The sequence below is a fragment of the Salmo salar genome, chromosome 16 (assembly GCF_965601325.2).
Source record: "Salmo salar chromosome 16, fSalSal1, whole genome shotgun sequence".
NCBI lineage: Eukaryota > Metazoa > Chordata > Actinopteri > Salmoniformes > Salmonidae > Salmo > Salmo salar.
The window spans coordinates 64,597,700-64,623,008 of NC_138306.1; the positions used below are offsets into that span (position 1 = coordinate 64,597,700).

At 42.6% G+C, this 25,309-nt stretch overlaps 1 protein-coding gene across 1 annotated transcript in view; it reads right to left on the reverse strand.

Annotated features, from left to right (window-relative positions):
* The window catches only part of LOC106574313 (alpha-1,6-mannosylglycoprotein 6-beta-N-acetylglucosaminyltransferase A), a 116,553-nt gene that overhangs the window by 75,730 nt on the left and 15,514 nt on the right, over positions 1–25,309 (reverse strand). Inside the window, exons 2-3 of the mRNA XM_014150150.2 lie at positions 18,633–19,099; positions 9,781–9,945 (exon numbers count right to left, since the gene is read on the reverse strand). Of these exons, the coding sequence (XP_014005625.1) occupies positions 9,781–9,945; positions 18,633–18,873 (406 nt within the window). The 5' untranslated portion in view covers positions 18,874–19,099. The remainder of the gene's footprint in view (positions 1–9,780; positions 9,946–18,632; positions 19,100–25,309) is intronic.

Genomic DNA, 25,309 nt, shown 5'->3' on the forward strand with positions numbered 1-25,309 from the left:
ACTAAGTTGACTGTGCCTTTAAACATCTTGTAAAATTCCTGAAAATGATGTCATGGCTTTAGAAGCTTCTGATATGCTAATTGACATCATTTGACTCAATTGGAGGTGTATGTATTTCAAGGCCTACCTTCAAACTCAGTGCCTCTTTGCTTGACATCATGGGATAATCTAAAGAAAACAGCCAAGACCTCAGAAAAAACATTGTAGACCTCCACGAGTCTGGTTCATCCTTGGAAGCAATTTCCAAATGCCTGAAGGTACCACGTTCATCTGCACAAACAATAGTACGCAATTATAAACTCCATGGGACCACGCAGCCCTCATACCACTCAGGAAGGAGACGTGTTCTGTCTCCTAGAGATTAACGTACTTTGGTCCGAAATGTGCAAATCAATCCCAGAACAAACAGCAAAGGACCTTGTGTAGATGCTGGAGGAAACCGGTACAAAAGTATCTATAACCACAGTAAAACGAGTCCTATATCGACATAACCTGAAAGGGCGCTCAGCAAGGAAGAAGCCACTGCTCAAACTGCCATAAAAAAGCCAGAATACGATTTGCAACTGCACATGGGGACAAAGATCGTACTTTTTGGAGAAATGTTCTCTGGTCTGATGAAACAAAAATTGAAACAAAAAAAGTTTGACCATAATGACCATTATTATGTTTGGAGGAAAATGGGGGATGCTTGCAAGCCGAAGAACACCATCCCAACTGTGAAGCACAGGGGTGGCAGCATCATGTTGTGGGGGTGCTTTGCTGCAGGAGGGTCTGGTGCACTTCACAAAATAGATGGCATCACGAGGAAGGAAAATGATGTGGATATATTGAAGCAACATCTCAAGACATCAGTCAGGAAGTTAAAGCTTGGTCGCACATGGGTCTTCCAAATGGACAATGACCCCCAAGCATACTTCCAAAGTTGTGACAAAATGGCTTAAGGACAACAAAGTCAAGGTATTGGAGTGGCCATCACCAAGCCTTGACCTCAATCCTATAGAACATTTGTGGGCAGAACTGTAAAAGAGTGTGCGAGCAAGGAGGCCTACAAACCTGACTCAGTTACACCAGCTCTGTCAGGAGGAATGGACCAAAATTCACTAAACTTATTGTGGGAAGCTTGTGGAAGGCTACCCGAAACATTTGACCCAAGTTAAACAATTTAAAGGCAATGCTACCAAATACTAATTGAGTGTATGTAAACTTCTGACCCACTGGGAATGTGACGAAAGAAATAAAAGCCGAAAGAAACCATTCTCTCTACTATTATTCTGACATTTCACATTCTTAAAATAAAATGGTGATCCTAACTGACCTAAGACCGTGAATTTTTACTAGGATTAAATGTCAGGAATTGTGAAAAACTGAGTTTCAAAGTATTTGGCTAAGGTGTATGTAAACTTCCGACTTCAACTCTCTCTGTGTGTGTGTGTGTGTGTGTGTGTGTGTGTGTGTGTGTGTGTGTGTGTGTGCGTGTGTGTGTGTGTTACTTCTTACTAGTAATACATATATTGTTTTAGAAACATTACAAAGCATGCCCATCCATTTTTGTATGTTTTGTTGGTGTACTTTTAACGTCCCCCTAAAAAATTGGCTGGTAAAAAGAATCTACTTGCCAGTGGCTGGTGGAACAAAAAGTACATTTTATGCCCTGATGGTTAAGGTTAGGATTGGGGGAGGGGAAGCTGATCCTAGATCTGTACCTACAGGAAATGCCAGAGTGCAATGTGCAAGAACAGGTGTACCCATTCGCGCTCCCATTCATTTAAATCTAGGCCTATATTTCGAAAGGTTGTTCTGTAACATCAGCATCATAAACTACTTTTCCCCTAGCGTCACCATAAACGACCTGATTTGCACAGAGGCAAAAGAGAGGTTTTACATTCACAGCTCTAGTGTTTTGCTGACAGCGACTTTGTGCCTTCACACAAAGGTAGACCATAAACTGGTTTAAAGTATACAGACCATAAAATATCAGAACTGTGACGGAGAACACATGACTGTTTGTACTTCTATGGGGTAAAGTCTCTCCTAAGTACAGATCAAGGATCAGCTTCCCTCCCCTCAATCCTAACCTTTAGTGGGAAAATGCTAAACTGACAGAAGATCAGCATCTAAGTGCAACTTCACCCTACACCCAGCAACACTAGCTAGCACCAAACCAATATGACTAGGCTGTAGTCAAATGCCTCATACTGCAGCTACAATATTTGCATAGCATTATCCATGCAGGAAAACATTGGTCCTTCCCAAGGCTTCATGATGACATGTTACTGTGTGCACAGCCAGCATGAAACAATCATGCCTTGTTACTGACTGTAGAGGGATCGGGCTATCTTAAGTGTATCCTCTATTATGATTCCTGTCAACAAAAACATCAGCACATTCTCAATTACCTGATTCAATCACTACAACTGAGGTTAGACTAGCCAGGTCCCAGATCTGTTTGTGTGGTCTTGCCAGTTCCTATGGTCATTGTCACGTCAACTGAGAGCACAAGATCTGGGACCAAGTTAGGGTTGTTGGAGAGTGCATTGATGAATTAAGAAAAATAGTCAAATCTACCACTGCGAACCAGAGTAGAAACAGATGCGACCGCCTCAACAACAACACATGCTGTACAAACGTAGGGCCCCAGATGAGGCCAATGTTGATCCTCTCTGAACGTATACAGAGTCACTGTTAGTTATAACAAAACCCAAATATCTGTTTTAGAAACGGGGGAGTTAATACAGTGCAGCGCTCTGTTTACCGCCCCCCTGGATACGGCTGCCTTGTTCAGTACGGCTCAATCAGTCGAACACAAGCCAGCAGAGGAGAGAAAAAAGAGACAGAAAGGGAGAGGAGTGAAACTGAGTGGCGCACATGGCCTGGCTGCTGGAGCCAGCCAGCCAGCCAGCCAACCATCCCATCCATCCCAGGCCTTGATCAGGCAGGGCACTGCAGAACACGTTCTTGCAGCGTGACAAAGTATCCTCCTTTGTGAGCTCCGCAAGTGGCCACATTCCTCAACCTCTCGCAGTTTGTTTACAATTAGATCCTCATCCGCACTACATATGAAGTGTTTATGGGGACACCAACAATTGCTCTAAAAAAAGTGAGCTAGACAGGGGGAAAAAAAAACATTGCACGTTGTACTGCAAATGGTTTGCTAAATCTGCACTGATGCAAAGCAGAGGCCTTTCTGGGCCGCAACCCCAATGTCACCCTATTCCCTATATAGTGCACTACTTTTGACCTGGGCCCGCAGTAGTGCACTATGTAGATAAAAGGGTGCCATTTGGGACGCAACCCATGACCTGTTTCCAACTGGATCTGTTAGCAGTCTGTTCCTGGAAAAGCCTAGAAATGTTCAGCAGTGCACTCAAAAACATGCTAGAATGTTTTCCATCATGCTGTCATGCAGGTTGAACGTGGAACACAGAGCAGGTTTTATCTCACTTCCAGAGGAGATAAGGAAATTCAAAAGCTCATGGAAGCGATTCAGAATACAAATGTCCTTTCTGGCTCCTAAGATAGCAATCTTGCTTTGTAGTGGGGCAATTTATTCAAAAAGCAAGACTATCTAGCCTACTCCTTGTTCAAAAGCTTTTTCTCTTGCCTACCTCTGTGTGGTGTCGGTTACCCAGTACCGATGCCTTTACATTTCACGGTGCAATTGCCAAACCGATTTGACTAAAACCCAACTGCAGTGAAAGCTTGGAAATGTCAGTGCTGTTCTCTGTGAGTGGCCCTGAGCAGGGTGGCAGACGAGGTGTGACGGCACAGAGGCATCCGTCCTTATTCACAAGCTGGTGAGAGGGCGGTGGTGCATGTAACAGAGGTGGTTCGATGAACCACGCTGGTGTGATGAGTAACTTTGTTTGCAATTTGGATGAGACAGGAAGCCTAGGCTTTACCTCAGAGAGATAACACGTTTGCAGGAGACCCGGGTTTGAACCCAACCAGACACAGACCCCCACATATAGCACCTGCTTCAGTGGCTGGCGGCCCTAACCCAGTTCTCACTGTCTACACACACCCACCAGTCAGTTCCTGAGCCTGACCCTCTCAACACGGCTTGCCAGACATGTTCCTGCCACATCCTCCAAATGTCAGCCCGTGTAGCATGTCACACTGTGTATTAATGGAAAAGAGGTCAGGTGTTACAGTGAAGAAGTGCCTCTCACAATGTCAGGCTGTCCAAGGTAGTCAATGCGCCAAGCTATGAAGTGTTTTCTGATGCACACACGCTCAAATGTGCACGCGGTCAGAGTCTCAAATCGGAACTCCAAACATATAATAAACGATCCATATCCGCAAGATCCATGGTTGCGACTCAAAGAAATATTTGGAAGAATGTGTCTGGGCGGTTTTGTGTCAAGGTCCAATGAAAATGTAAAACTTTGAATGCACATTTTTGAATGCGATAGGACTCACTCATATTTGGACCTGTGTAGGCCATAACGCAGTCGACACTGCCAATACAGTACAGCATTACCAACCTGAGAGAAAGTGCATTGGAGATCCTGTAATTGCCAGACCTCAGATGCTGCTTCCCAGTAGAGCCATTCTTTGTCAAGCAAATCTTATTACTGCCATTGAACAGGGAGGTCTTTAGTGGTCAACATGTTTGTCCTACCTGCCCCTGACTACTGAGCCAAGACATACTTAGCATTGGCAGGTCTGGGGTTTGCATTGTACACAATAACCCTAGTCAAAGTCTATAGGAGTGCGCACAGAAAGCTGTGGTGTAGTCATGGAGGTGAAAAGCTCTAAACTTTGCAGATAGAAAATGAATAAAGCCAACAAATCTGACAGACAACCATTTAATGTTCTACACAACACGTTTCTATCTGAATGTTCCATAACACTATACCCTCCTGAACAGGCCCCATGTTCTTGGAAGGCGGAGAGCGGCGGAGAACTGGACTTTGATTTGTTTAAGAGAGAGACATCGGATTGGATAGTGTCAGTCGGTCGGTGGGTGATGTAGGAGTGTTTCTGGTGGGGACAGAATCTCTCAGAACACAGAGCGGAGCACTCGGTGAGAGGAAAACACACAGCCTCTGTACTCACCACTAGTAGACCTCAGATCACAGCGCATTATGTCTAATCCAAAGGAAGGCTAGACGGTTGGCCCATCATTTCGGCACAAAAACCTCAGATTCGCCAACGTCAATATATAACATGGCATTGGCATGACTCATCCATGTTATGTCATTCCCAGAGTGTCTTTGATAGTCAACTGTTCAGGGAGAGTAGTATTCCTTCCTCAGAGAGAGAAGCATTCTCTGTGACAGCAGCAGCCTGCAAGGTGAAATTGTAAGCGGTATTATAATCCTGCCTTAGCTCTGCCGTGATGCATTAGGGTTACCATGCACAGGGAGGCAGCGGCGTCATTGTCCCGTGTGGCATCACTGAAACCTTAGCCCTCTGTCCATTGTCGGCAGTCGTCTGTCCTAGGTCGGGCGTGATGCGATCGATGACAAAGATTAAGAAGACAAAGAGATGGGCCATTCTGAGGCAGAAAAGGGCTTTTCTGTCCGCACTTACGGCCGGCAGCGTCTCAAAATCAACAGCCTACTCACTACAAATCACACAGAAGGCCCAACTTGCGGCCAATGCCAAAAGCAACATCCACACCTTTCAAAGGCAGCCAGCTAGGTGGAGACGAGAAGAGAGCCAGACAGATCTCAGGAGCCCGGCACCTGGCCTTTCATCCTCTTTACATCCCACCCCCCCTCACCTCCTCCATCTACCAGCATGATTGCAATTCAGCAGAGGGACAGCTAACGAGCTACGCCAACACTCAGAGGAAAACACTGCTTAGTGATTGGCTGCATCAACAGGCAGACAATTGTCCACACCAAGGCCGTTCTGAGTCTGGCTGAATCAATCTGAATCAATCCTCTCCCGCTGAGCCAAATCCAGATTGAGCCATCCTTGTGCTGTTAAGAGCCTCTGTGATCCTCTGTGATCCTCTGTGTCTCTAGCCCAGCTGAGCTGAATGGTGGCAGCCAGACAGTGTAGTGGATGTGCCAGGTATCAGAAGCTCAGACCAGGAGAGTGATAGCCTTTCCCTTAGAACTCACATCAAGTGGCTCTGGACGGAGAGGAGACCCAGGCAGCTATTTAGGCCCACCTGATAAGGACCTCTCAGATTCACTTCTTAAAAGGTGACCTGCTAGAGTTCAAGTGACAACAGATGGAAACTATCCTGCTAGCTAAATCTGGCATACTTACTGAAATGTTGTGGAATGTGAATTGTCCCTGTCAAATAAAGGTAATTTAAAACAGTGAAATGCTCTGATGCTCTCACATTTGAGCCCAGCAAGCCCCCTAATGTAACATGGAGTAAGAAGATGTTCAGAGCTTACAGAAGCAAATATACTGAACACAAATATAAACGCAACATGTAAAGTGTTGGTCCTATGTTTCATAAGCTGAAAAAAACAATGTCTCAAGTTTTGAGGTAGAGTGCAATTGGTATGCTGACTGCAGGAATGTCCACCAGAGTTATTGCCAGAGAACTGAATGTTCATTTCTCGACCATAAGCCGTCTCCAACGTCATATCGGAGAATATGTCAGTACGTCCAACCAGCCTCACAACCGCAGACCACGTGTAACCACACCAAGCCCAGGACCTCCACATCCAGCTTCTTCACCTGCGGGATCGTCTGATAGATTAGATCAGTATAGATTAGAAGATATAGTAATAATATAGGACAACAGAAGTAGTTATGCTATGCTTCTCCACCAACAGGGGTAAAAAATGGCAGATTGACATCCACACTAAAGACAAGCATTTGTGAAAACTAGGCCTAAATACCATTGTCATAGTATAGAATCCTGGTAATGAAACTCAAAAGTTATTAATGCCATGTGGCTTTTCTACTTCAGCTTATTGGAAATTGTTCTTATAACAAAACAAACAAGAAGGTTGACAGAATGTATTGTGTGGGTTTTATCTGCAGGTAATGTTATTTGTCACAGAATAATGTTAGGGTCTGGAGGAGGCTTGTGCAGCAGTCTGCAAACCACCAAAAGTCCTGAGCAGTGCTGTGCTCCCAAACAAGGAAAACATTAGGAAATGTAGACATTAGGAAGGGTAGACTCTAGATAGAGGACTGATATGCAGAAGTAGACTAATATCTAACAGAGACCCCAACTGGCTAAGAATAGTCATCAAATGAGGGATGCAAAAATCGCCACTACACCATAAAACATACAAAGATAAAACCGTGTGTAAATAAGTCCACAAAAGGACAGTGAAGCCCTGTTCTCATTAACACTTCCTTATTTCACCCACAACCCCATAAAATAGACAAAAACAAAACTGACCTGGAATAAAGAACAGAGTTAGGCCTACACAATACAATGTGTAACTTAAATAGTGACACCCCAACATACCTCGCATGAACTTCCTTATCTGACCTCAAATTTGCTCATAACTGCAAGGAAGCAGAGTGGCCACCGCAGACCCTCCCTGGTCACATGACCTGACATCTTTCAGATGCTTTTAAGGGTCCTCCTCCACCAACAGTCTGAGATGCCTATGGCTCCATGAGTTAGGCCCTTCAATTGCAGAGTAGGTCTCGAATCCAAACTGTGCCAGTGCCAGCAAAAGCAGATAAGCCTAACAAGTGTTTATTTCGTTTTTATTTAGTCCACATGGGGGAAGCATTGTCAAAGACCTTCGTCCCAAACCCAAACAGCTGCTAATGGGTGGTGGGGGGGCTCTCTCAGAGTCGAGAGCAGTTAGGAAGGGACTAGGCGTTGCCCTCTGAGTTCCGACTGTGTGACTGGTTGTGGTGACTCAGCCACATCCATACACAGCTGTGAGGTGGGTCAGGCACTGGCCAGACGTGACATGTTTGCTTGCTCCCTGCTCATCTGGGCTGTAGCTTTAGTGAAGAGAGGTATTCGGAGATACTGACCTACCCACTAAGGATGTGCTACCCCCAATGGAGATTGTCATGGTAGCGCATTTTGTCAGATGGAAACGTGTTTGCTCTTAAATCAAAAACAGAGGGATAGCTTTTCAATGTGCTCATTTTAAAGCCATCTAGCTGCGACAATCAAATTCGGGAGATAAAGATGTTTACTTCATGATTATACCAAAATGTGCATATTTACAGTGATTAAAGCAACATATTTTGTCTAGGCAGTACATTAGCGGTAGTTAGGTCTGATAGTCAGAACAGAGGCCTCTGTCCATGGCTGAGCAGGGCGCAAACAGTGTGGCAGCAGGGAAAGGGGAGGGGGGGGGCGCTACACCTCTTCCTGGGGCCCTGGGTGCTCCACCTTGATAGCTAGCAGCCTCTCAGAAGACATGCGTGAACCCATCACTGTCCAGATCCTATCTGGGTAATTGCCTTCCGAGCCCCACATGGCCCAGGGGAAAGCAGCAAATGGGTTGGCAGGGCTGTCTGCCACACAGGACAGAGGAAGAGTGGTGTTTCAGGGACGACTCAGACCACACGGCCAAATGATACACGTGTCTATTTACAGGTTAGAAGTCAAGACAACCGGTATAGTCTCTTTCCTTTGACTAGTCCAAAGCCAGAGAATTTCATTGGTTGACAAAGGGTGGGACTGAGATATCAGTGCACTGTTAATGTGGTATGGGAGATAACCTCCATCTTGTTATCGCTGTTGCACAGGAAGTGGCGGTTGCTGCATTACAGAAGGACCACAATGTCCTGACCGACACAGCTAGCAGGGAACTGTCACTGATACTGAAGCAAGATGGAGGCCGGATTCTTTTTTTGTTTTAAATACAAAATTATCCTAACACACAAAGGAGGCCGAGTTGAACATTCTTTCTTTTGTTTAAGAAACATTCTGAAGCCTGAACGGAATGGGCCTAGCTCTCTCAAGAGTAAAACGCTCACTTTGTAACTCAATCGTCATAATCTAATTCCGACCATATTCAGTCGCCACACAAAGTCCCCATTGAAACCTCTAAATAATTCACAAACTACTGAGAGCCAATCCCAGGGCCCACCCGAGCAAACAAACACTCAGTATTTCCCAGCCGGCAAACATGTCATTTTAAAACTGAAAGAAAAATAAATGAAGGCTAATAAAAAGGGGCCGGCCGCATGTGTGAATGAGAGGCCTTATTTAAGTTAAGTTCAAGGCCGCGGCCTATAAGAGAGCTTTCTATGTTCTCGCAGAAAAGGTATGCGAAAACAGAAAGGTTTTCTATGGGTTTGAATATTGGAGCATTCAACTGCTTACAGTAGGTTAAAGGACAGAGAGGTAACTAGGGTGAATAGAGCCATTTCAATTTTTATTTTTTAAATGTTTTATTTCACCTTTATTTAACCAGGTATGCAAGTTGAGAACAAGTTCTCATTTACAACTGCGACCTGGTCAGTGCAGGCTCAGAGCACAGCTTTATTCTTACCAGCATAAATAACACTATTCACCTAAGCTCACATCAGATTCACTGGAGAGCTGAGTGTCTGTTAGTTTGTTTTTGAATATTTTCTTTCAATTTGTGTCCAGACCTATAAAACCAGGTGAGCTCCTAACTAACTTAATTGGTCAATCAAGTACAAGGGAGGAGCGAAAATCCACAGACACTCAGCACCTCCAGGGACTGAGCTTGACACCCCTGCTATAGGCCTATGTATGTCTTGTTATTTTGACATGTTCCAGAACTAGGACTGGGGATTTTCAAGGTGCAATGTCTTGTTTTGAATGTCTTCAATAAAATAAGATTTAGCCATCTTCAAAGGGGGGGGGGGGGGGGGGGGTAGTAAGCTAGTGAGGGAGAGCGTGAGCCTCACCTGCCACGTTGACCTTCTCTGCATTGGAGGCGCTGGGCGTGACCGTGCTGGTGCCGTTGGTCAGGTTAGCCCCCGTGCCGTTGTAGATGTTCTCCACCTTGGACTCCAGCTTGCCCAGCCGTACCATGATATTGTCCAGGAGCACCGCCAGGGTCTTCTTCAGATCTGGAGGAGGGAACATAGTATAGTATGAAGCATAGGTACCTTATCTCAGTGTTTTCTATATTTTCCTATCATTTTAATTGATCTCATGAATAGTCATTTTCAAATCTCAGGTTGACTTCTTGAAGGACAGGGAGGAAATTACAGCATAGTGATATAATGCCAGTGAGTATCTCTCCACACTCACCCCCAGAGAAAATGCTTTTCTATTTTCGTCTTCATAACTAGGCTAATCAATATAGTGTGAGTAATCTGAGTATGCCTTGCATACTGAGACGGCACGTTCTTATTGGCCTTCCTCTGAAAAATGAAAAACAAGGAGAGGATCATCTTATTTCAGCGACCCCAATAAATCATTGGATTTCATGCTGTCCGTTAAGGGACTCTTTTAAATGTTTAACTGAGCTGGCGGGTATCTTTGAGAATGACCTTGCTGCTTCATTTAGGTCTGTGCATTTCTATGGGCATCTCCTGACTCCGGTAGCTAGCCAAAAGGTGGGATGGACGATGGGATTGAAAAAAGTAAGCTGACATTCACAATAGTTGTGCCCCAATAATGTCTCCTTCCTGAAGTGTGCCCTCGTTCACTACTTCCCACAAATCTAATAGCATTGGATTGATTGGTGGAGCCATGGGCAAGTGGGAGTTCCCACCATGTTTCTTATACCACTCGTTTCAAATCGGTGAAGGGTAGTGAACAAATGCATATTTTGGGAGCAAGGAGAGATAATTGGGACATAGCCCAGTAGCTAGCCAATAAGAAGTGGGATGGGATAGAAAGGACACAGTGAGCTGATATTCACAATGACATCATCTCTGTTTGTTTCAGTAGCATTTCAGGAAATGGTATGCAAGGCTTGGCATTTCGGTGCGAAGGCCTAATGGTGTTTATCTGATATTTACCATCCAGCAGCCATGAGGACATTGAGTGGCTTCAATTCCATTTGTTATAACTATCAGAGTTTTTAAATTTTTTATTATTTACATATCATTGTTTATGGTGTTGTAAGATCTCACGGTTGATCAATGTTCACTTGTAAATGCAACACAAATTTTGGCATCGGTTTCAATTTTATTAGTTTGCATATAACTCTGATTTAAAAAATCGTTTATTGGTATGACCTAAGATCTTGTCACAAAACAGTTGATCAATTTTGACTAGTAGCTACCGAGAAAATTAAATATGACATGACCCTTCTGCCCCTGAAATGTTTTCCTTTCCTGCCGCCGCCCCAAGAATATTCCAGAATGTCATCAACCTCATTAACATTCCATGAGGCGGTGGAGCTGTGAAGACAGCAATCGCACCCCGTCTGTCACACGTCAGAGCGGCGATTGCGGTGCAATTTCTCTGGCCGCGCGTCGCATTTGATATGTCACTCCCTATCGTGCCAGAAAGAGGGCGTGGAGGGAAACAGGCCTGTGTGCGCTGCCGTGGTCAGGGAGAGGGAAGGGGAGGAGAGTAGGCGTGAGGGAGAGAGGGAGGCTGCAGCGTTTTGTCTGCTCTGCACGGCTGCGCGGGGCGGAGATAAGCAGATGCCGGGAGGGAGCGTCGCTGTGTCAGACAAGGAAGAAATCAACTGAAAGCTGGACTACGTCCCAAATGCCACCCTATTCCCTATATAGTGCAGTACTTTTGACCAGGGCCCATACGACTCTGGTGAAAAGCAGTGCTCTGTCGGAAATAGAGTGGAGCTGCCACTGCATCAGGCTGAACATAATTACACACACTAGATTGTGCCCTCGGGAAACACATTTCCCTGAGCAGAAACCGCCCGGCCTGACCTCCATCAACACAGACAGAGAGAAATGAGCACAAGAGAAAGAAACACACTGCCACCCAGTCCAAACAAACTGCCAACCAGTCCAAACACACTGCCCATTCCATCCATCTCTCCCCAACCTGGACAAGGTAGAGTAGGCCATCTCCCCACATGGCTGATCTGTGTGTGTAGCTAATTAAATGTTTTACAGGTCGCAGCCAATTGAGTCTCAGAAATAAACATTCCTCGGCATGTTTGCAAAGGAGTGCCCAAAGCACGATGAGGTTTATGTTAACAAATGAAATATTCGGTCTTTCCGACAGGCACGGAACATTGAAATTAATTAAGCCAGCTTAAAACAAAGGGAAATGTAAATGCATAGCTCAGGCTGGAGTGCGGACAGTCTGCATTCAAGTGGCAAAGTAGTGTATACAGCAGGTGTGAAAACAGGCTTGCTAAATCCATGGGATAGGCTTACTGTAAGAAAAGCAAAGTACAATTCACAGCATCAAAACCAATCCGAACTGGGTATTCGGCCAAACTGTGGTAAAAATACTACTATTACATAGATACGTTGATTTACGAAGACAGTGGTGGTAGTAGTATGTTACTTATCCAAGTTCTTTGGTTCAGATCATTTCCTAGACACCCACCTTTATTAAAAGCTACTGTTACAGAACTGAATTAACATAAGGTTGTGATAGTTGTTTTATAGTCCCCAACTCCCCATTCATCGTTACCACCTGTCTGCTAAAGAAATAAATGACTTGACTCGGTCTTCATTCCCAAAGCAAAACAAACCAATACATTTCAAAATGAAACATGAGAGTTGAAATATGCATGCGAAAGCCTGACACGTTCATTCTCCACAGAGGCACCCATAGGGAGGGAGCAAAGCTTACATTGCAGTCACAGCGCTTTACAGATACCAACTGTGTTAGTTGAGTCACGTCTTCACTCATGTCCACAGCAAATGTCTACATGAGTCAATACATGGTACGTGATGAGCATGGAGACAAACTGTGACTATGTCCTAAAATGGCTCCCTATTTCCTAAATAGTGCACTACTTTTGACCAGGGTCGATAGGATTCTGGTCAAATGTAGTGCACTATTAAGGAAATAAGGTGCTCATTATTTCAGTGACCCTCACAGTCAGCCAAGTGTCATCTTTCAAGAGACAGACCCACAAAAAACAATAATTGCAGCCTAAACATACTGAGCGAGTAGGCTAAAACAGACAATAGCAGACCAAGCAAACTAAGAGAGCCGCTATCTGTTAATAAATAATATTCAAATTCAGACTAATTTGTGAGGTTGTAAAATGGGGAACCATCCCAGATCTTTAATAAACTTGGTTCAGTTAACAAAGTAGGCCAACATCAAGTTTTAAAAAAAGTATAGGCCTATTTCCCCCCTAAAGGCACAATCAGCAATTTCAACAGCCTGACCCTGTCACTTTGTTTGGTAAACAGAGATGGGGCTTGGTAAATGTAACCACTGAAATGATGGGAGCTCCATAAAATAAACATGATTGTTTTAAACATACTGTACAGTATTTTGAAACTATGCAAAAAAAATTATATTAAAGACTCAAATGAAAGCAATACTTCCAAAGAAAATATATTATATTGGAGACAATGCACAAAATTACTTTCCCATCATTTTCTGATTATGTGGTGTACAAATCCAGAGATGTATTTACTTCGAGTCGGACTGACAGATGGGGGAGACTAATCCATATTTCTATGCAGCTGTGTGCTCGCTCTTGGCCTAGTGATATTACACAGTATCACATCACAGTCCACATGCACAAATCCCACAACACTGATGTGAGCTGATGGCAGATGTAAGAAATGCATGCATCTTGTAATTATAGTGACCTTACATATACTATATTACCATTGCCAAGTAACCACATGTGATGTAATGTTTTTAGAATCTCTAGGAACTCTACTTACCATACATGGAGTGAAATGTGTCCCTCACTATCAAGTAAACGGCTGAACTATTTGTCTGTTAAGTAGAGTTCCTAGGGATTATAAATATGCTATTTTTGGGGTGAAGCCAGCTATACTGTGTTATGGTTCTTTTTGTGGCCACCCACCAGATCGATGCACAACTCAGGGAGTCCAACCAATACACACACTTCTGATGTTGTGTCCCAAAGCTACGTTCAGTTATGCAGTTAGTGCAGCTTCCTTATAATTCAACCTTCATTCCCGTCTGTTACAGAAGGCTTCTCTCGCTCTCTCTCTTATTTATTTAACTTGTATTTTAAAAGGGGAGTCATGGTGAGATCATGGTCTCTTTCACAGATGTGCCCTGTATACACATCGATATACACAAAAAGCTAAACATAATCATTGAAAACAAAATACATTCTTCAGTAAAAAGGTCCTCAGCCTTTTGAAATTGCCCAAGAGGCACCAATTCATCCAATTTTAGAGAGCCTTGGAGATCATTCCACAAGTAAGGTGCCAAAAAAACTAAAAGCTGATTGATCCAACTCAGTGGAGTCTAGTTGATCCAACTCAGTGGAGTTAGTTGATCCAACTCAGTGGAGTTAGTTGATCCAACTCAGTGGAGTTAGTTGATCCAACTCAGTGGAGTTAGTTGATCCAACTCAGTGGAGTTAGTTGATCCAACTCAGTGGAGTTAGTTGATCCAACTCAGTGGAGTTAGTTGATCCAACTCAGTGGAGATGGAAGGGATCTCTAGAGTTAGCCCTCCCTGAGACCAGGTCTGATATCTCGTACATCTGTAAGTTAACAATGAAGTAAGGTATGGTGGAAGTTTACGCAGGAGGGCTTTAGAAACAAAACAAGTAAAATCCATCGATCTACGAGACTTCAAAGAGGGCCAGCCTACGGTACATTTTGATAGAGAATGCAGAGATGTGTACTGAACCTATCACCTGTAATAAAAGCGTAGTGCACTATGATAGACTGTGTCCAACAGCTTCAATAGAGTAGCAGCTGCGTTCAGATATACAATAACGCCGTAGTCTATAACCGGTATGAATGGCGACTAAATAATGCGTTTTCTGCTATTTAATGAAAGGCCTTTAATGACCTATTCCTATAAAATAAGCTCCTTCCAATTCTTAATTTCTTAACTTACTCATCAACATGCTTTATGAAAGATGGGTTTTCATCAAACCAGATATTTATAAACCTAATAAACTCTTCTCACAAAAGGAAAGCGTGGAAACAGGTTAGCTGGAATATGGTTTAGTTCAGCGCTTCTCTCTCTTCAGTCCAAATTCCCATCTACTCAAACTAATAAACAATGTTCAATGCACCACATAAACCACCAGACCAATTCAGTCTTGATACAATATTTAATTAATGTGCACTCAGATTTTATGGGTAATTTACTGAGAGCAGAGAGGAAGTCATAATTCCCCTTAAATGCATTAATGTCATATTGAGACGAATCCTAGATCTGCAGAGGGAGTACAAATACTGTAGCATGAAGCAAATTTGTCTCCTTACTACTTTTATTTAATCAAAAGCATAAAAAAGCTAGAACTTATAATTACATTTCTATGGCAGAGAGTAGAGGTCGACCGATTATGATTTTTCAACACCGATACCGATTATTGGATGACCAAAAAATACGCTACCGATTAATCGGCCGATTTTTATACAATGTATTTGTAATAATGACAATTACAATACTGAATGAACAATTATTTTAACTTAATATAATACATCAATAAAATCAATTTAGCCTCAAATAAATAATGAAACATGTTCAATTTGGTTTAAATAATGCAAAAACAAAGTGTTGGAGAAGAAAGTAAAAGTGCAATATGTGCCATGTAAGAAAGCTAACGTTTAAGTGCCTTGCTCAGGACATGGGAACATATGAAAGCTGGTGGTTCCTTTTAACATGAGTCTTCAATATTCCCAGGTAAGAAGTTTTCGGTTGTAGTTATTATAGGAATTATAGGACTATTTCTCTCTATACGATTTGTATTTCATATACCTTTGACTATTGGATGTTCTTATAGGCACTTTAGTATTGCCAGTGTAACAGTATAGCTTCCGTCCCTAACCTCACTCCTACCTGGGCTCGAACCAGGAACACATCGACAACAGCCACCCTCAAAGCAGCGTTACCCATGCAGAGCAAGGGGAACAACTACTCCAAGTCTCAGAGCGAGTGACATTTGAAACACTATTAGCGCGCACCCCGCTAACTAGCTAGCCATTTCACATCGGTTACACCAGCCTAATCTTGGGAGTTGATAGGCTTGAAGTCATAAACAGCGCAATGCTTAAAGCATTGCGAAGAGCTGCTGGCAAAACGCACGAAAGTGCTGTTTGAATGAATGCTTACAAGCCTGCTGCTGCCTACCACCGCTCAGTCAGACTGCTCTATCAAATAATAGACTTAATTATAATATAATAAACACACAGAAATACGAGCCTTTGGTCATTAATATGGTCGAATCCGGAAACTATCATCTCGAAAACAAAATGTTTTTTCTTTCAGTGAAATATGGAACCGTTCCGTATTTTATCTAACGGGTGGCAACCCTAAGTCTAAATATTCCTGTTACATTGCACAACCTTCAATGTTATGTCATAATTACGTAAAATTCTGGCAAATTAGTTCGCAACGAGCCAGGCAGCCCAAACTGTTGCATATACCCTGACTCTGCGTGCAATGAACGCAAGAGAAATGACACAATTTCATGTTAGCAGGCAATATTAACTAAATATGCAGGTTTAAAAATATATACTTGTGTATTGATTTTAAAGAAAGGCATTGATGTTTATGGTTAGGTACATTGGTGCAACGACAATGCTTTTTTCGCAAATGCGCTTGTTAAATCATCACCCATTTGTCGAAGTAGGCTGTGATTCAATGAGAAATTAACAGGCACCGCATCGATTATATGCAACGCAGGACACGTTAGATAAACTAGTAATATCATCAACCATGTGTAGTTAACTAGTGATTATGTTAAGACTGATAGTTTTTATAAGTTTAATGCAAGCTAGCAACTTACCTTGGCTTCTTGCTGCCCTCGTGTAACAGGTAGTCAGCCTGCCATGCAGGCTCCTCGTGGAGTGCAATGTAAGGCAGGTGGTTAGAGCGTTGGACTAGTAACCGGAAGGTTGCAAAAACGAATCCCCCCTGAACAAGGCAGTTAACCCCCGTTCCTAGGCCGCCATTGAAAATAAGAATGTGTTCTTAATCTGACTTGCCTAGTTAAATAAAGGTGTGAAAAAATAAATAAATAAAATAAATGGCAAAATCGGTGGCCAAAAATACCGATTACCGATTGTTATGAAAACTTGAACTCGGCCCTAATTAAATCGGCCATTCCGATTAATCGGTCGACCTCTAGCAGAGAGTAAACAGTGTTCTAGTCTCAAGAAGTGTATTAAGATTGTTCTCTCTCATTTGAACATGTCTCAAACAGGGAAACTGGTTTCATCCAGTCCATTATAAACTGGTTCGTGACTGGTTCTTTAGACCTAGGTCAAGACATCATATAAACATTTCCTCCATTTGATGCATTAATAAAGTTTATTCAATTAAATTAAAAGTTCAGGCTATTGACAGAATATTATGAATCTGTTCTGATAAGATAAGACTGTATCACAGATCTTTTGTCTCATTGCCTCCTGAATAATAGTGTTTGCAGCAACAACTAATTTCATGCTTTTCTGGAGATAATTAATGACATGATTAAGCAATTTGCCCATTACATTGAGCTGATTATATCATTATACCGGTCTGGGATAAAGCTTAGGATTTCTTTCAATACCCTCCTCCAGGTCATTTAAAAACGGGTCGGAGAGCACTGGGCTGCTAGAACAACAGACTTCTCGGTTGTATTACAAATGGCATCCTATTCCTAATTTAGTGCACTAGTTTTGACAGGGCCCATAGTAGCGCACGGAATAGGATGCCATTTGGGACACATCTCGGCTATGTACAACCAAGGGTTTCACCAAGGCAGATGCTTCAACACTCTGCATCAATGTTTTAACACAGACCCTAAGGGGAACAAGAGCAGCTAAATGCTCCGTGTTCGCCAGTCAGTACTCTTGAGGTCTGGCGATTAGCAGACTGTGACAGAACTGAGGTTGATAGGCGGGAGGCTTCCTGCCTAACAAACCCAGTTAAATTCAATTTTACAGGCTAAGAGAGTTTTAAGACAAATCATATTAGGCATTGGTTGGTTACCTGGTCATTATACAGTATCTTCTTGTTTTTCGCCGTCCATTAGAATGTATTCAGCGTAATCAATTCCAATCTCATGTTTGTAACGAAGCCTCTCATTGACCCAAATGGGTCTATTAACGGCATGAATAACTTATTGATGGCTGTTCGTGAGGTGTTAATAGGTTATGGCGGGAAAGCAGCTGCATCAGCATAACACTCACTTCTGTTAGCGCAAGTCAAGTTACTGGCTGGCTAGCCCCCCTAATACTTTACTTTTTCCAACATGAGGGAGCACCCTGCTGTAGACAAAATGTAAATGTCTCTTTTCTTCTTGTCTTCCTTGTTGTCTATGGTTACATTACAACCACAATACAATGCAATGCTTATAAATAGCCTACATTATACATTTTGTATGATCTGTATGTCAGAGGATGTATAGGGGTGGCTATTTTGATTTGAAGGCACTTCTACTTAGCCTACACAGTAAATCAATTCAGCCTGTCCTTATTCAATAACAGTGTGTTCTCTAACTGAGGTTAGTCAAATATTGCAGCACTACCAACAACTGGCAAATCAGAGTTCCATTCAATAAAACATTCCAAGTGAATGAATGGAACATTCCCAGTATACCATTAACAAACTGAGTTCTCACAACCACCGTTTTGCAAGGTAGAATCATTCTATTTTGAAGAGAGCGCAAAGGACGGAGAACACTACTTGTGCAGTGCTCAGTACTCACCATAGGCCGTCATGGTTCCCACGTAGGGCCCGTCCATGACGCTCTGGTTCTCCTCAGCCAGGGCCTTGATGTAGCGCTTGCTGAGCTCCAGGATCTGCTGTCGCAGCATGGTGCTGCTCTCGTGCGTGGCCCGCTGCTGGATAGTGAAGTGGAGCAGCATCATGCCCCAGATGAAGCCAAAGCTCACCAGGAAGAAGCCCAGCTTCTGGGACGACAGCTTCCACAGGTAGGCCGAGGCCATAGCGAGCGTGACCCGCAGCTCGACTGTATCTGTGTGTGAGGGAGCGGGAGTGGAAGGGACTGAGTCGGAGGAGAGTTCAGGAGGGCAGGCGGGGCATGGTGTCGCTCGGCGTAGTTTAGTCGCTATGGTTCTGTTTGGCCTCTCCACCACTCCTCACCAGTGGGCTCTACTTCTTTGGCCCATCCTTATCGGTCACTCCCACCGGGTTGACTGGCCAAGCTGCATTCTGCCAGAGAGGAGGAGACATAAGAAAGGCTGTTAGAGGCACACATTGCAGTTCCAGAAGCAAAAAAGGAGTAGTATTTACATGGGCATTCCCAAGGCGGGTGTTAGCTACTGTAGCTATAGCCATCCAATGTTTCCCCTATATTAATTTAGCATAGCGCCACACTTTCTGACGAGATGAGCTTTTAAAGGGATAGTGCAAGATTTTGGCAACTAAGCCCTTTTTCTACTTACCCAGAGTCAGATGAACTCATAGATATCCCTTTTTGTCTCTGCAATCTGCTTCCAAAAACACAACTGCACACCACAAACTATAGACAACCTCCTTTCCTTGCTGCAATGCGTTACAAACAACCTGCTATAATTTGACCACTTTGATTTAAGTTTGTTTCGATTAAACAGCAGGAGATAGAACTGCGCCCTGAAACGTGTGCCAAGAACTATACGGAGAGAGACAAACAAACAAACTGTATCAACGCTGACAAATCCGTGCTGCTAAGATTCTCATGCAAAAAAAAGATGCAGTCAGCGTGAAGTGAAAATCGTGAATAATCACATTGTCTCCACAGGGAAATATAACCCGACCCAGTCTCTCTTCAGAGTGCAGTCTACTTAAATTTCTGTTAAACATCCTAAAGAAAGCTAAATGTTATTTTATGTTGTCTGTGTCTATGTTCAAACCTGTAAGGTCTACTGGGTAATTATTTTCACAAAAATAATATGCTGATAGCTTGGCTACAAGAAGCTGAATGACTGGGCAGGTTACACTTAGGACTACTGGCCAAAAAACATTTACATGACACACAAATATACCGCAAGTCAACTTTAGTGGAGGTATGAAGAGTTGGGAATTATTTCAGTGATACAGTTTAGAAAAAACAGTATCCTGCCCACTGAAGGATGGAGAAAAACAGGATGTTTCGCTCTTGGGTGAAATGGCAATACTTCTTGCCCATCATCTCCAGCCAAGAGGTGAGGCTATTTCGTAATGTACTCAAAACGTCTCGTTAACCATAAAAAGTCCTTCATAAGCCTTTCAATGAAAGCACTGTGTTGAGGGAGAGAGAAATGGAGGGAGAGGAAAGGAGAGCAGAGAGAGAGAGAGCAATGATAAGTAAGCCTACACTACAGAAATGGAAAGTTTGAAATAAGGCTGCTAATATGGAGTTACAACATGTCATCTACACTAGAGAAATGGAAAGTTTGAAATGAAATAAGGATACTTTATAAATGGGATAATTGAATGGCTACAACATTCAAAGTAGAAGTAGTTTTTTTAAGGGTAATGTAAAAAAGTAACTGATGCACATACATTTTTAAATTTATTTCACCTTTATTGAACCAGGTAGGCTAGTTGAGAACAAGTTCTCATTTGCAACTGCGACCTGGCCAAGATAAAGCAAAGCAGTTCAACACATGCAACAACACAGAGTTACACTAGGAATAAACAAACATACAGTCAATAATACAGTATAAAAAGTCTATATATGCAGTATGTGCAAATGAGGTAGGATAAGGGAGGTAAGACAATAAATAGGCCAAATGTTATACATTTGTCGCTCAACTTATCGTTACCGTGATAATTCAGTCAATTTATTGTGATATGGATTTTTGTCCATATCGCTCCACTCTAATAAAGCATATGTTATCACAGGCCTAGTCAGAAGTAGTAGTACATAGGGCTTCCTTCTTACCGAATTATGATGTGCACTTTCAAGATGTTAGAATAACTGTCCACATTTACTTTCCCTCAGCCAACAAGACGAGTAACGAACAGCAAAAATCACTAGCCTGTGCCAATTTACTATCCCAATAGTAGAAAAGTTGACCTATTCTATTGGTCAGCTTGTTGAGAAAGAAATAGCTTATTCCAAACAGACTCTGGAACAGTTGTGGGACGATAGATCCATATTCATAAAACCAGTAGGCCTATGGTACACAAAAAATAAAATGTTAAAAAGCAATGAGTCTGATGCAACAGATCAGAACATTTAGCTTAAAATGTTGATAAACCATTATTTCTTCACATTATAAGTGCAGCAATGTACACAAGGCAGTAGGGTACGCGTGAACGTTCATTCCATTATGCAATTTGCAGGAAAACACTTGTCAAAAGGGCGCCGCTCGCATGTGCGGTTTCATGAGACAAATGAAAATATCAATTTAAATTTTTGAAAGAGGGGAGATCGAATATGCAATAACTAGCATGGGTTGCAAAATGACTAAGATTCTGCCTTTGGCTACTGGACAATGAAAGAAAGTTGATATAAAATAAATATGTTTTGCACAGATATGGTGTGATTTTGGCTAGACTACTTTGAAGTAAGCTAAGACAAAAAATTAAGTATATGTGACTCGTTTCGTGACTCGTTTCATAAACTAGGTTTATATTGCAAGTCACGACTTCACAGGAGAGGCATTTGAACATTTATTTGTATTTTTTTATCAAAATGTGTTTTTTGGCAGAAATGCCTTCGTGAACATTTGAGCTTTCATTTGCCTTAATAACAAACTTGTATGCCATCTGTAAATACAAATAAAGTTGTTAAATGACGAGCCTAGTTGGTTTAGCCACAGAAAGACAGGAACCTTCATGCTAGCCATGATTGGCTGAGATAATGAATGGGCTGGACATGCCGAGAGATGAGTTTCGGATTGGTCTGCCATGTAACGGCGATCAACAGTATTGTTGTCACGGAAGAAGTTGACCAAGTTTTGAAATCAGTGGAATGTCTGGTTGAAGCAGAGTATGATAAGGAGATGAATACAATTCTGGTGTTTGATTGCAAATGCAGAGGGAGTCAAAAAGAGAACACATAAGGCTGTTGTATAAAACACTTGTCTCCGGATTACATCTTCAAACTAAGGGCAACCACGGCATCGTTACAGAGAGGTTCTTATGGCATTGCATACAGTCAGTATGAACCAGAGAGTGACTTTACAACGGGCCAAGCAAGCTGTACAAACAAAATGGAAACGACACAGGTCGTCTTACTTAATGAAAGGGGTTGCAGTCTGCCGTAAAGCGCTCACCCATGTATACGGGTAAGAGTCAATCTACAGTTGTTTCAGATATAATACGTTTCTATTTTTGTCAGAAAGTTGTTTTCATTGCAAGTTAAAGCTTACTGTTAGTTAGCTAGCTGACATTAGGTGGCTGGCTTGCTAGCTAACATTATGTGTATGATCTGTGTATTAATATTATCTCAGAAAGCCATTTGATCTATTGATGTTACTGATTTTCTGGAGAGCACAACATGCACTCTGCTAAACAGGGTGTAACAAGCTAAACATTGCAGATCTAAAAATGTAATGAATAGAGCTGACATGATTCCTCACTCTACCAGAACATTCCACAACGTTATGCCCTACCGAACACATCTTCCTGAAATAAGTTTGGTTAAAAGGTACCAAAACCAGCAGGGATGTGGCCCCCAAGGACTTAAGCTATGCAGCCCCCCTGCTAGCTATAGGAAGTGAACACAGAGTAGCCACACAGCCACAGAGATACATTATCTCACGGTAATGACTGCTTGCACCCTGTGATGCTGCCAGCTGAGACAGACACGACCATGTTCCAAAAACAACAGATCAATCTAGCTACATATATGATAATGCGTTTCTGAACCTCAATGTTGGGACAAACACACTCACTATGATAAGTGTGGACTTTATAGTGCATGAAACAGCTTCAAAATTGTTCTTTAGAGACCCAAAAAGCGTGATGAAATTCTAAATGATGGAAAACTTACATTGCTTATATTGTTTATTTCCGATCAGTTGCCACATAGCTTTGTCAATTAACAAGCATCAGATTAACGCTTTGATGAGGATTAGATAGTTACAGGCCTCGAGAATTTCAGAAGCAGTTAAATAAATCATTTTCCAAATAGCCAAAGGTCTTTCTCCATTAGCAAGCACATTTGAAGATATGTCTCGAGGCATTTATATTATAAAAGGAAAATGAAAACTTTAGGGCCGGACTTCACAACGCATCTCTTACTAATTGGGATTAAAAAGGCAAAACTATACTAAATCAGCACTTCTGAGATGCTTTATGAATACAGACCCAGGGATGAGGCAGTGGAGAACTGACTGACGGCACGTCACATGCAACACAAAGGCAGGATAATAAAAGACCCTCTTTCTCTTCCAAATCATCCCCGGAAAAATTGTTCAGCGCTGCAATACATGAGCAGTCTTTCCTCCAGCAGTGAAATTTCACAGGCAGCGCAATACTTCTGACAGAATCTCAACACCGTTATGTGCCAGTGTTCCTTGGATATTTAGGCGTACCACCCCTAACAAATATATGGGCTTTTTCTATTGAAAACTTCTACGTCTGTGTTTCCATTGTCACCCGTTTTGAGACTATCAAGACCCTTTAACAAGTCATGAAGGATGGGATAAGGAAAAGGTTAAATTATTCAATTAAATTCAAATGTAGCCAAGTCAATCTTTTTCCTCCTGCTAACACCTATGCTGCACTTTGATCATCACGAATGTGATACAGTGCAAAAGAAATGAAGCCTTCGGGCTTGACAAAACAAAATCTCTGCACTGCGCTTTAAATTCTCAAACCTACTTCAGCACTCTGCTGCACTGATAACATCGACTCTCTCTCACAGGTCTGGGTTCTGTGAGCCTAACTTAGGAGTTGCCATTCTCCGCCGATAAGGAGAGAAAAGGAGAAGGGTTGAGGGTCACTACAGACGTGACCCTGTGTCAACATAGAACTGGCTCTTGTTCAATAGGCATGATGACCCAAAATGGAGAAGTCGCTACTTTCTGAACTTGCCCAATAAGACATTTTCGTGTTCTGTTGCAAAACGTTTTTCTATGATGTGCTTGTGCCCTAAATGCACAAGACCCTGAAACTCTAACAGAAACCTCCAAAGTGCTCGTTGACTTTTGTCACAACGCCTCCCTGTTCTTTAGAAGGGAAGCGTTACAGTATGCAGACCGATTTCTCAGGTTTCTAATTCAGGACCTTTATTTGGCTGGCAGGGTGCCTACTGGCTCTCAACAGCGCCTATGAAACCCTGCGTGCTGACAGCCAGCTTCGGTTTCACAATATACAATACCACCACCACCGTTGGAGTGGGTGACATACAAATTGCTGAATTGTCGTTTTAATGGCTGGAACCCACACACACACACTCAATGTATCTCTAGAAGGGCTGAGAATCCCAACTGCTGCTAACAGATGTGATTATTTTTAGGCTTATACAGTTGTCAGATCACAAAATACTGTGTGCTCACATAGCTAGGCGTATAAACAATAGGCTACCTGAAGCCTATGGGCTACGTCAATACCCTAGTTTTATCAGAAAGAGCTAGACTAGTAGTCTGTGTGCTCCCAATCATCATACAACGCAAAGGTCTGAAAAAAAAACATAACAATCAAAACATAATTTTAAATATCACAACTCCCAAAAAGCCACGATAGTCATCAAAATCAGACTACCTCCCACTGATAAATCCATCCACAGCCTTGACCCTCACCGTGCCTCCTGAAGACTGAGCTAGATGGACATACATTGAAGACTGCTAAGGCTTTGTCCATATCCTTAGGATTTGTGATGGGAGCTCAAAATAGCCCACATCAGACTGTGGGGGGTGGGGGGGGAATATTCCATACGGGAAACCAGGCCGAGGATCTCTATATTAATTCCACTGCATTGCTCCGAGTCTGAAAGAGACAGCATCCTACTGAAATGGAATAATGTTCTTTAAGAGCCTTTTCCCCCCTCACATGTTGCAGAAGCTGAACAAAAGCAGTGAGATATGTGAATAGATATGCTACACCAATAATGGATCAGAATTTTAAAAAAACCTCGGCTGCATTTCCCACCTAAAAATAATAGTCAGAATCAGGTGACTTAAAAAATATCCAATCCAACATTTACAGGTGCAAACTCTTGATTTAGCCAAAGCTAAAACACAGGAATGACATTCCCTAACACTTTTAAACTGTAGAACTATAGCCTCAAGTGGGCACTGGTATGTCCCTTTACACAGCCCTTGAAGCGTCCAGACAGCATTCTGAGGTAATGGATACGTGAAACTGATGATGGCCATGCTGTCATGGAGACGAGTGTGACTGTGCATCTTAATAGGCTACTTCTTCACACTCGGCAGGGCCTCCATTCAGTTATTAATTCCCAGCTCCAGTCCAGACAAATGGCCATACCTTACTGGTGTGAACGGC